The sequence below is a fragment of the Armigeres subalbatus genome, chromosome 2 (genome assembly GCF_024139115.2).
Source record: "Armigeres subalbatus isolate Guangzhou_Male chromosome 2, GZ_Asu_2, whole genome shotgun sequence".
Classification (NCBI taxonomy): Eukaryota; Metazoa; Arthropoda; class Insecta; order Diptera; family Culicidae; genus Armigeres; species Armigeres subalbatus.
In genome coordinates, this window is record NC_085140.1 from 313,420,441 (window position 1) to 313,432,918 (window position 12,478).

Here is a 12,478-nt window from a genome sequence, read left to right on the forward strand (position 1 = left end):
TCATGGTAAAACCCCTAGTGTTATAAAACGCAGGCTTTAAGCTACCAATATCACTCGCTTCCCTTTGCCAATATAAACTAACCGTCATATATCAATTTTGTTTCTGATTACTCCCATTCACATATGTACAATATTTTAAACATAAATAAGCAGAAAGTACTGTTTTTTTATTGAAGACATGATAAAAGATACAGAAAGTATCGTAAAATACACAAATTACATTACATGCAATAGAACAAAAATAACTACTTTTCACATGTATATTTTTCAAAGCATTTTGAGATATTAAGATATGACCTGAAAATTTGCAAACAGAATTAGACGCTTTGCAGTATATTTTAAATGCTTTTTATAATTAATATGGTTTCTCATCTAACAAAAGATATTTTAGTTACTAGATAAAGATTGTCGCTGTAGTCGCTGTCCGGAACATCTTTTGAGGGAGCTAAATGTCAAAGAAGGAAAATCCATACGATTTGACAGCTTGGTACCCAACATGTTCCGGACAGCAGAACAAAGGGAACCGAAGCGACAATCTTTATCTAGTAACTAAAATATTTTTTAATCTAACCATGAAAAATCGTAGCTACAGATAATGCTTCGATTTGACACACCCTGTACATCATTGTGAGATAATTATTTCTCCTTCTCAAACTTGTGAGTTCACTAAACTATGTTTTCAAGGGTTAAATATCAATAACATATCTAAAAACTAATAACATCTCGTACAAATCAAAACAAAGCTCATAATTTTGCAGAAGAAATATTTTGAGTTCAATTTTCAATTTTATTTTTCATTGGACTACGACTATGGACCTGTTGGAAATTAACAGGCAACAATGCCGTATCTGTTTTGATAGAATGGACAGTACAATTTCTTTGGATTGGAACGAGGGCGGAAAAACTTTAGCCGAAATGCTTTGCTATTGTGTAAAACTGGAGGTAAGTTTTAATATTTTTCAAACAGCTTAAGTTTTCCTAATATATTTTTTCTTAAGTTTCACGAAAGCGACGGTCTTCCATTTAGATGTTGTACAAGTTGTAAGGATGACTTGATAGTGGCATTTAAACTAATAGTACGATGTCAGCAGTCAGATGAAAAATTCCGAGTACAGCTGCTTGAGGCTGTATCAGCACTAAGGTACCATACTCCAATTCAATTCGATTATTGCGTTGAGAAATATTTTTTTTGTATATTTTAGGGAAACATCTTCTTTGAGTGCGATAGCTGAACATATAGAAACAACAGTTGAATTTGAGTATAATGATCCATTCAAAGAAGAAAGTAGTGAGAGTTCTTCGGATGAAAAAAATAAGACCAGAAAGGATAATAATCTGACACATGATGACAATGAATTTAATAGCAAAGACGATGAAGAAACACAGATTGATAAAAAAGGAGATAAGGCTGTTGAGACAGAACGCAAACGAAGAAAGTATGTTAAACGTAAGGTGGCTTCAATCCCAAAAAGATGTTGCAAATGTAAGACTCGTTTTGAAAATGAAGAACAAGCAGAGGATCATGTCAAAGTGCACCTGGATTCTAAGCAAACTGATCCTCAGAAGATCTCTTCTCGTCCATATGAATGCAATGCATGCTTCAAACGATATACCAACAGACGAGCTTTGCAGTTTCACCAACGAGAAAGGTACATTGATAAACCGTATGAATGCGACGAATGTGAGCATGATTTTATCTCTGAGGATCTATTGATAGACCACAAAGAGTTGCACACCAAGGATGCCGATGAACGAAAAAAACTAATGCCTAAGTGTTGCGCCTGCTACGAACAGTTCGAATCGGAAGCTAGTCTAGAGGCTCATTGTAAGGAAATTCATCTGCCGGAAAGCCAATCGATCGACAACGCTCCCCAAGACAACGATTTCGTCTGTCCCACGTGCTATCGCCGTTACAAAACACGACGATCACTTTTAAACCATAAATTGAAGCCCTATCGTACCAAGCAGTACCAATGCTCCCAGTGCGGACGGATCTTCCGTGATAAATGCGCCCTGTCGGACCATGAGCGCTGTCACCAAGGCGAGCGACCTTTTGTGTGTCCAGTGTGCTCTAAAACTTTCGCAATCAAGGACTCCTTCCGAAAACACGTGAAATCACACGCTATCGAAGATGATCACTTTAAGTGCGAAACGTGCGGAAAGGGTTTTAAAACGAAGGGTAATCTCAAGGACCACTACATCACGCACGCGTCGGATTATCGTCCCCTGGGGTGCAGCCTCTGTCCGGCCACATTTGCACGAAAATCGTGTCTGAAGTCACACATGCGAATGCATACCGGAGAGAAACCATTCAGATGCTTGTTATGTGACGCAAGCTATGCTTTTTCGAGCGATTTGAAGCGCCATGTTATGGCACATACTGGAATCAAGCCTTACATTTGCAACGTTTGTGGGAGGGGCTATCCGAGGCAGGACTACCTTCGCAAACACTTGGCTTCGCACAGCTCTGGCAATGCACCTAATAGCTAAGTTTAAGTTGGTTTAAATTTAAAATATATTTTCCGATAAAACATAAAAAAAGTATAATTTAGGCGGCGGGAACAGTTTTGAAGAAGAAGTAAGAGTCTTCAGCATACTAAGCCAAAGTTTAAACTATTATAAAAAATCACGATAAAATAGGATGACAACGAGTCAGATCGGTATGTAATGAATTACTAATAATAATTGTCTTCCTTGGTAATTATTGTGGTATTTCGTAATGCCTTTTTAAATGCATAAAAGTTGTATGGCAAAATTATCAAACTTTATTCTGAGTAAACTTGCGTGCAAGATAAGTAGAATGCGATATCAATGTTTTTAAATACAGACACATTCAAACCTCGTATAGATTCACTAGTGCAGGCGTATATGAGCGTATTTTTATTTTGACATTTCTGATATTCTATCATGACAGTAGAGACAATCAAACAAGCTTGTTTGTTTAGTGATATGTCTCTATTAGTTTTAAACATTTTTAAACATGAAATGTGATATTTTAAACAGTGTTTTATTCTACATTCGATAAAATAAACAATACAACATGACTACAATATCATACGCCTTAGCGTGTCGTGTATGTGCTCAGACGGGAGCAGAAAACATGGAATCAATCTACGAGCCTATGGTGGAAGGAAAGACTCCAGCACAAGTTATTGAAGAGTGTTTTTCAATCGCGGTGAGCATTTCATTGATTGTATGAAAAGTTTTGGTCTATTAAACAATTTGTTTACTACATAGATGTGTTCAAAAGACGGTTTCCCAAATAAATTGTGTCAAAGCTGCAAAGAAGGCTTGAAGTCTGTATCGCATTTTCACACGATTTTATTGGAGTCGGAGAAAAAATTCAAAAGTCTTGTTACGCTACCGAAGATAGAGATTACGTGAGTATGCTTCCATGGTGAGCTATGTTTTAGTATCGTTATTATACTTTAACCACTAAGGTTTGAACTATTAATTCAACCAATTTGGATCATTATTGTAGAAGTATTTTGTCAAAGTATTCTGTTTATTGTACTGATTTCAACAGGAACTATTATTTCCTTTTGATTGGTTTATAGCTTATTAAGACAACAAGCTTTATCACTGATAAACAGCATCTTCAAATTATAATTAACTTAGTTGCTAAAAAAAATCTATGCATGTTAAAAAGTTATGATTATTGTATCGTAATCTATGAAACAAACATGAAAAAAATCCTATAAAAAGTAGCCACATGCTTGTTTATTAATGCACGAAAGTTTAGAGCGAATCCGATTTGTTAAAAAACATTCAAACGTGAGCAAGAATATTTGAGGCTTGGTGGTTTATATAATAACAACATACCTTACCTGAAGAACTTTACTGTCCCTAAACTACTGTCACATGTTTGATTGAATATTCATCATCATGAGACAATTTTGCATTTATAGGCAGTTTAAGTATAATATAATTTAATTTACAGTGAAACAGGAGATGGAAACATTTCATCAGTATTCATCTCCGAGGAGTACATCAAATCAGAGGTTGACTCGGAGTGCGAAGAAATTTTCCACGATAACATAGACACTGATGAAGACGACGAGCCGATTGCTCGACGGAAGCGGCGCATAAAACGAGAGAGAAATAAAAAACACCCTCAACAGTTGATACCGATCGATGAAAAGCTGGAACCTAACATCGCAACACCAGAAATCGTAGAACAGAAACCTGATATTGAAGAAGACGTTAAACCCGATACGTCTAAGCCGATGAAAAAAAGATGGGCTGACATACAGATTGAAATGAACTTCTCGCCGGATGATTCATCGGACAATGAAAACTACTCCGATTACGATAGCGCAAACAGTTCGGACAGTGGTGAAGAAGGTGACCATAAACCGAAGAAAAAACGCCTTTACTATGGAGTCAAAGCAGACTCACAGCCGAAACGATGTTGCGACTGTAAGGATTTCCCACTAGACAGCCATGAAAAGGTAGAGGAACATTCCGACAAGTACCATTATCGGTACCGCATTACAAACGATCGTGACATCGAGGATAATCCGTTTGAATGTCCCACGTGCTTTAAGCGGTTCGAATCCAAAAAGGAGTTTCTGCGACATCAACGTAAGATGTACGTGGAACGGTTACATCCATGTCCAAAATGCGATGAGGAATTCGCCAATCAATACGTTCTACAACGACATCTCAAAATGTATCATAAGAAAAAGATGATAATTGAGCGAATGGAAGAACTGCGCCAAGAGTCGCATATCTGCTGCGCTTGTAAAAAGCAGTTTGATTCACAAGAGCAGCTCCGAGCCCATGCAGAGGAGATTCATCTCAAGGAGAGCCTAGCATATGACGGGGATTATCAGTTTGAATGCGAAGTGTGTTTTCGTCGTTTCAAAACTCGGCAGTCTATGAAGGTGCATCAGTACCGAATGTTCAAGGGCAAGAAATTCATTTGCGCGCTCTGCGGTAAGGCGTTCAAAGAAAAGGCGTTTCTTCGCGACCACGAAAATTCTCACAGAAGAGAAAAACCTTACGAATGTCCGAAATGTGACGCCCGATTCTCCATCAAGGGCTCGTACGATGCGCATGTCAGGCTTCACGATGCGAAAGATGAGTTTAAATGCGAATACTGTGGGCGAGGTTTCCGAACGAAAAGTCTACTCAAGGGTCACCTTACCGTTCACTCCGAAGATAGGCCCTTCAAGTGCCATCTGTGCCCAATCACTTTTACCCAGCAGCGTCTATTGGATTCCCATATAGAGTTCCATCTGGGCAATAAGCCATTCAAGTGTCAACAGTGCCCGGCATCGTATCGCTATCAACGTGATTTGCGGGGCCACATACGCGAAAAACATGAGGGTATTCTCAATTTCCAGTGTACGTTCTGTCCGAAGGCGTTCAACCGAAAGAAACCGTTGTTGGTGCATCTGAAGACGCATGAAGCAATCTAATGTAATTCCGAGTCCGTCTGGATTGTCAATAAATAAATCCAAGTATGTGGTACATAAATGATGAAGAATTGAATTGAAAATCATATCCTTAATCCTTACAGCTTTCAGGGAAATGTCCAATCACTCTTTCACCTTCTCAAAAATTGCAAAAAATTTAGTGTCTAGTTATTACCTATTGCCTTTCCATCAAATTTTCATTGTTTTAGCTATTCGTAAACTGTGCGTAAACGGATCCCACCTTAGCCGACGCACAAGCAAGACCATGCTGAGGGTGGCTGGGTTCAATTCCTGGTGCCGGTCTAGGCAATTTTCGGATTGGAAATTGTCTCGACTTCCCTGGGCATAAAAGTATCATCGTGTTAGCCTCATGATATTCGAATGCAAAAATGGTAACTTGGCTTAGAAACCTCGCAGTTAATAACTGTGAAAGTGCTGAATGAACACTTAGCTTCGAGGCGGCTCTGTCCCAGTGTGGATGCAATGTAAGGAGGAGGAGGAAACTGTGAATGGGTCAACGACATAAGCAAAATCTAGTATAATTTCATTTAAAAAGAACATCTTTGAAATTACTTCAGAAAGATATTTTAAGTGGGATTAATAGCTTATTCTGATTTACGAGGAATTTGAGATAACTGACCATCTGATATGAAATGAAAATAAGATAAGTGAACTTTGAACTATGTTTATTTTATGTGTAAACAAATATCAAGGAACAACACAGGTGGGTTTTCATTTTCAAGGCGCTCTCTGGCTGATTAAAGTGACTATTTACATAACGCTCATTAGATCGGTAGTCCTACAAGATGGCTGAATCGTGAATTTGGTAGATTGGAACACCTAGTAGTGTATTTATCTTGGTCTTGGTACCTATGGTGTGGTGCCTGTGCATATTGCGGACGGTACGTAGAGGAGGCGAACGAATCACGAGTTGCATCAGTTGTTGGGAGAACCATTCATCGGTCACACTGCGAAAATTGAAAAACTATGGTGGACCGGGCACGTAGCCAGAGTGTCGGACAATAACCGGGTGAAAATGGTTTTTGACAACGATCCGACGGGCAGAAGAAGGCAAGGTTCGCATTGAGCAAGGTATATCGATTAGAAGGAAGACGATTTGCGGACCCTCCAAAAACTGCGTGGATATGCTAATAAAAGTAGTAAATGCTTATAACTTCGTCGTATGATCTCGAATCTTCTCGCCATTTTCAGCATACGAATGGGTAAGAAATTTAAGAGCTGGGTGAAAATTAACTACACAGAAAGGTTGTTGTCGTCATTGGTCGGAACACACTTAAATTCATAATCCCAGCTCGGTAATCATTTTTACTGGTTTAATTCAGTAAAAAATAATTTCTAAAGTAAGCTCGGTTAATCTCCGGAAAATTACTGACTTCTGTTATGTTGTTCACTGATATATCTGTAAACTGAAATGTCAATAATGTTGGCTACCGAGTTTCTCGGTTTTCGTAGATATCGATTCATTTTTATACCGTGTTCTGTAATCCATTTTACCAATGTCGTTTAAATGTAGACCGAGCTCTCAGTATCATCTAACGTGATGCTGGATGAGGCGCCATTTAAAAAAAATATTTTCGTTTTCAAATGCCTGAGCGAGCACATCAGGCTCCAGCAGGTTCATATAAATGAAGTGAAACAAATTATCCAGATAAGTGGAAATTATCATCGTTTTGTGTGGTAAGTAATAAGGCAATAATGTGGTGTTGTTCATAGTTCAATAGCATTTTCAATTTAATTTTAGAACTTTCCTTTTGAGATACATTTTTCTCGATATGGTACCTACAGGAGGATCGCTAAAAGGACGCTATGTTCGCAGCATTTAACTTCAGCTTCTCATCTATGGGACTCGGAAAACGTACTCATTTTTTTCCTACTTATACGATAAGAATGCCGAATCACAACTTGGATTTCTTCGCTAGGATTTTCATCCCAAAAAAATCGGCTTCTGTTTTAAAAAGAGTAGGGGAAAGTGGGGTAAGATGGCCATATGGGGCAAGACAGCCAACGTTAATTATGCCTTAAGTGAGCATTATATTCACATTATTATTACAGGGGATGGTACACAATAACGTAAAAGGGCTATACAACTAAAAAATGCAGTTTGACAACCTCACTTGTTCTTGTAATATTGATTTGAAGATGGTTGAGTTGAAATTCGAATTTTCTTTTAATTTTCTAGTTACATAATTTAACAATTGAAGCCTAAATTACTCATTTTTCAGGACAAATTTATATTTGCCGAAGCTTTTATATAACTATAGCATATATACAATAATAATTTGAGGAGATTCACAGTAATTAGGTTTGATAGGATATAAATCTTTGGATATACGTCGGCTTGGGGCGGTATTGCCAACTGTATAGGAACAAGGTCATCTCCAGGATTAAGAGTCGCCTAACATTTAAATGCATTTAAAAAATGATCAAAATAGTTTCTGCGTGAATCAGAGATGATTTAAAACAAAGGATATGGTTTTAACAGTAGAAATTAGTTATAGGCAAATTCTGATATTGTCGTAGTGCCAGTTGTCAAGAAATCAACATGAAATACGACATTTTTAAACGAAGCATCATTTGAACATAATCCATAGAAGTGCAAGAAATGTGTCCCCTATTCTAAATAAATTTAGCACACTTTTGATATAGCTCTTGGTCCAGGCTCGTCTTGCCCCGAGGGGGTGGTCATATTGCCCCATATGGTAAATATAGGCATCATAAAAACAGCCTTTTTAAAACCAGTTTATAAGATACTGAAACTTCATTAATCAGTGTTTATGGATACTTATGTCAAAGACGGGCCATCATAAAGGTGTTTCATGGAGAAATCAGCAGAATTTGAAGCAGTGTCACTATTTTACAAGGGTTACCGCTTAGTATGGCCATCTTGCCCCACTTTCCCCTAAGACTTTTTGGATTTCTAATAAAAAAATCTCCCGGGATGTGAGGCAACGTGATTCGACAAAAAAACTATGCGCATTTGAGCATTTAATACTTCTGAAAAATAAAAATGATGTATAAATTGAACATTTTTGAATAATTACGTCTGGAATGAAAGAAAAAACACAGCTACAATCCGCTCGGTATTTTTTACAGGTGATCCGCAAAAAAGTACGGATCAACAGTTAAAAAAGTACTGAGAAATCGGTAATACTTAATTTTTTTGACAAGTGATTTATCGGAGTACTCGGTATTATATGACCGAGGGCTCAGTACATTTTACAGAACATTTCAGTAAAATTTGACATTTTATTCGATAGAATGCAGTACCGAGCACTCAATTCTCGATGTGGTTTACCGAGGTGACTACCGAGAGCTCAGCTGTTGAGAATTCGGTAATCTGGCAACCGAGCCCGGTAATAAAAATTAACTTTGAACATCTTTCGTTGTTTAGGATAGGCTGGGAGCGAAATTCATTGCAAAATCCATACGGTCGAGAAACGAAAGGGAACCCCAGTGGCAATCTTTCTCTGTAGTTTATAAATGCTGTTACTTGATGTGTTTCGGATCATAATATCACCAATTGAACAAAGCTTTAAGAACTCACTTTTTATTAGAATTACACATTTGTTCTATTAGAAGAGCCTCCTTATTCAATCGTCATGTGTTTTCAAGTGGCCTTCCAAAAGCTTGTGTCGGATATAAGCCTTCGGGCAGAGATGACACTTAAAGCTTCGAATTCCCTCGTGCTTTTCGCGGATGTGTCTCCGCAGATCTCGCTGATGGATGTAGGAAGCAGCACATTGTTGGCATTTGTGCGGTTTAGACCCGCTGTGTGCCAATAAATGCGCATCGAGTAAGTTTTGTCTGGTGAATGTGATCGGACAGAGCTGACATTTGTAAGGCCGATCAGTGTCGTGTATCTGCAAATGGCCCATCAGCAGGCTCTTCTTTCGGAAACCCTTACCGCAGTACTCACAGTTATAGATCTCCTCAGCGGCGTGCATTTTTACATGCACTTCAAAGGAATTTTTGATTGCGAACTTTGCCGGGCAGATCGCACACTGGAACGGCGCTATTTTTCGGTGCAGGTTCTCATGTTCTGATAAGCGTACCTTTTCCCGGAAGCATTTTCCACAAAGAGTACAAACAAACTTTTTCTCCTTGAAGAATCGTAGCTGGTGATGTTTCAATGATTTGAAGGTTTTGAAGCGGTGATAACAGACATCGCATTCGAAAGTGTTAGATGTTTCGCAGAGCACCTGATCTCGAGCGTGCGTATTTTTGACGTGCTCTCGGAGATCCTCCACTGTGGGGAATCGCTCTTTGCAGACGCAACATAAGTTCGCCTTACTGCGCATCTCTTCCATCTGGGCAGTCTTGAACTGTTTCTTATGATCAAACTTAATGTGTTTCTTAAGCACAAATGCATTTGCGAATTCCTCTTCGCACCTAGGGCAGGGATGTAGCTCATCGACGTACATTTTCCGCTGATGTCGAAGGAATAGAATTTTCGTGTTGAAACGCTGATAGCAAACAGTACACTCGAATAAACGATCACCGTACTCTTTGGGATTGGTGATACGGGAGCTTAAGTGATACTGATCAGAATGTTTTTGTACCTTTTCTTGGGAGTCTAGCGGTTCCTTACAGGAGCAACAACGTTTCGGTAGAGGTTTTGGTTTAGTTCCGGAGTACAATCGTTTGGTGGTTGGTCTTTCATCAAAGTCTTCATCTTCGGAGGTGAAGTTATGTTCATCGTCACTGTTATCATCAAAGTTTTGTTCTTCTTCTGACGAGGACAACAGTTCCATTTTGGTTGAGGTATTTTTCTGTGGAGATTTTTGTTTATCCTTAGACAAAGGAATTATAGTATCAAGTTTTCTTCTGGTTCTTTCTCTTTTTGTATGAATCTGTTCAATAGCAATAATGCCTTTAGTGTCAACTGCTTCCTCCATATATTCATCAGCATTTTCGGTTTTGATTTCCACTTCAGATATGTACTGCTCTTCATTGCCGTAGAAAATGCTTTAAAAATAATGAAATGCCTTTTAAACTAAAAATAATTTTCAATACGGGTCAAGTAATCGTTTCTGTCCCAGATTCAAAAAATATTTAGTTCAATCCCATGGGGGGCGTCATGGTCATTTTTCAAATCAATGGTTTTTCGAAACCATTCTGGGTCTCAAACAACTGTATACCGATTGGTTGCTTCCTTGCTTTTCGCATCGCGTTCAAAGTTTGTATGGAAATTAGTAATATGGAAAACGTTTTTCGGTAGTGCTGGCAGAAACATTGATATCGTGCATATGGTTTAAACAATTAATTTTTGAAACGTAATATTTTATGTAGACCTTCCAGCTACGAACCTTCTTTGGCAAAGTCCTTCGGCATCTTTCAGACTATATGCTAACGTATTGAATCATCACACTTAAAATAAATCGCCGAATTCGGTAAAATTTTACCGAAATCTCAACAGCAGAACTGTTCGGTAAATAATTTAACTGATTTTCGGTGATCTTGACAGTTGAGCAATGGAGAAAATTACAAAAAATCTGTAAAATAAATTACCGAACAGTTCAGCTGTTGAGATTTCGGTAAAATTTACCGAATACGGTGAAATGAGGTAAGTGTGCGTGATTGACGATAAGTTGAAGCCGCTTAGATAAAAATGTAAAAAAGTACGTTTTCTCATATTAATTTACATATAAATTTAAAACGCGATGCGATAGTCGAGGACACATCCATTCCAGTCCATATTTTGCACAGTTGATTTAGGGTCCCAAAACGATTCAGAAAAATTTTGACGTCACTTGATTGGATGAAGTTTGCGTTTTTCACACAATTGCGCCCCACTCTAATGCCCATGTTCCTTCCTACTTTGTATCTACCTATATTTTTTAGCTACTATTGGGAATGCTTTTTTAATGATCTCTATTTAATATCCTGATGCCCTGGACTTTTTTTTAAATCAGAATCAATCTATTTGTCAAAAGCATAACAACCTCTGAGATGCTTGAGAAAGGCGATAGGTAAAATTCATAAAAAATAGGCTGTTTTGAACCCTCCTTCCCCTTTTTGTAACAAATTTCTTAAATTTTTGTATGGATCGTCACGCTGATATGCACCTCCCTTCCCTTAGATGCGTGACATCTTTTGTGGATAGATTAGTGACAGAATAATGATAATTAAACCCGCCTAGCCTGATCGAAATGCTGCCTTTCAATACATCGCACTGGTAAGAGCTGTACGAGTTTCATGGTCATTAATCGTAAACAACACAATCTATTATCGAAATACTAAATTTTTATGTTTTTCATTACAAAGTTCAACATATCACACAAATGATGTCAGTTTTGGCTTGAATTTATCCAGGGGATCAGTACAATCAGTAGAATATAATAAAAGTGCTGCCGATAAATAAATTAAGAAAAAAATGGATACACTACACCATGTTTAATGCTTGTTTCAGTACAGAAAATGTATTCAATGTCCTTGCTAACTTTCATTACTGTAGATTACAGGACAACATGCAATAAGAGAACTCTGTAACTTACGATCTTACGAACTTGTTTAATATATTATACCTTACTAATAATTGCAATTACATTATTCCATCCATTATACATACCCGATCTCAACCTTAGGCGCCATATCTTTGAGTGTCTCTGAACGCTTCAATTGCTTCAGGAAGCGGTAAGCCGCTTGTAAATCGGTCTTACAATTGGTGCAGATTTCATCGTTCACTGTGCTATTCTCCGCAACCTGGAAAGAACATTCTCAATAAGTACATTGGAATAGAAATTCCATCTAAACTCACCTCAACTCCAAAACAGAATTGAATGATGTCAGCCGGCGTCTTTTGTTCCAGACAAATCTCGAACAGTGGCCACATCCTTTGCGACTCGTCTTCCTCCGATAGACATATTCGACAGCTTAGTTTTTCCACTTTATGTTCCATTTTAGCTGGATGAATTTAAATTAATACCATTGCGATTCGACGATTTGTTTACATTTTCCACTGTATCAAAAACATAATTTGTTCAAGGGGTCCGTGGATAGTATGAGAAGATGTTGGTGAGAATCAATCAAACTCATGT

The 12,478-nt window shown here is 38.0% G+C and overlaps 4 protein-coding genes across 5 annotated transcripts in view; 3 read left to right on the top strand and 1 right to left on the bottom strand.

The window, feature by feature from the left end:
• The window catches only part of LOC134212617 (gastrula zinc finger protein XlCGF46.1-like), a 32,003-nt gene extending 29,177 nt beyond the window's left edge, over positions 1-2,826 (top strand). Inside the window, exons 2-4 of one of the 2 annotated variants that reach the window (XM_062690630.1) lie at positions 834-942; positions 999-1,141; positions 1,203-2,826. In XM_062690630.1, coding sequence (XP_062546614.1) covers positions 862-942; positions 999-1,141; positions 1,203-2,490 — 1,512 coding nt within the window. In that variant the 5' untranslated portion in view covers positions 834-861 and the 3' untranslated portion in view covers positions 2,491-2,826. Of the gene's footprint in view, positions 1-716; positions 943-998; positions 1,142-1,202 lie in introns of those variants that run through there. The other variant, XM_062690629.1, reaches the window with a different exon arrangement.
• LOC134212608 (protein Atossa) overlaps positions 1-12,478 on the top strand; it is a 256,321-nt gene that overhangs the window by 39,212 nt on the left and 204,631 nt on the right. The gene's annotated exons all lie outside the window — the stretch shown is intronic.
• Positions 2,914-5,481, top strand: LOC134212612 (zinc finger protein 425-like). The gene is made up of 3 exons (XM_062690624.1): positions 2,914-3,175; positions 3,238-3,380; positions 3,941-5,481. Exons 1-3 carry the CDS (start codon positions 3,041-3,043, stop codon positions 5,421-5,423), a joined length of 1,761 nt encoding a protein of 586 aa, XP_062546608.1. The 5' UTR covers positions 2,914-3,040; the 3' UTR covers positions 5,424-5,481.
• Positions 8,973-12,444, bottom strand: LOC134212614 (zinc finger protein OZF-like). Its single transcript, XM_062690626.1, has 3 exons — positions 12,199-12,444; positions 12,010-12,143; positions 8,973-10,406 (listed from the first exon to the last, which is right to left on the bottom strand). Exons 1-3 carry the CDS (start codon positions 12,337-12,339, stop codon positions 9,032-9,034), a joined length of 1,650 nt encoding a protein of 549 aa, XP_062546610.1. The 5' UTR covers positions 12,340-12,444; the 3' UTR covers positions 8,973-9,031.

Coding starts and splice junctions, on each gene's coding strand:
- LOC134212612 (XM_062690624.1), top strand. CDS start 3,041: ATGACTACAATATCATACGCCTTAGCGTGTCGTGTATGTGCTCAGACG. Junction 3,176..3,237: donor AAGAGTGTTTTTCAATCGCG/GTGAGCATTTCA, acceptor TTTACTACATAG/ATGTGTTCAAAAGACGGTTT. Junction 3,381..3,940: donor CTACCGAAGATAGAGATTAC/GTGAGTATGCTT, acceptor TTTAATTTACAG/TGAAACAGGAGATGGAAACA.
- LOC134212614 (XM_062690626.1), bottom strand. CDS start 12,339: ATGGAACATAAAGTGGAAAAACTAAGCTGTCGAATATGTCTATCGGAG. Junction 12,144..12,198: donor AATTCTGTTTTGGAGTTGAG/GTGAGTTTAGAT, acceptor TGTTCTTTCCAG/GTTGCGGAGAATAGCACAGT. Junction 10,407..12,009: donor GCGCCTAAGGTTGAGATCGG/GTATGTATAATG, acceptor TTATTTTTAAAG/CATTTTCTACGGCAATGAAG.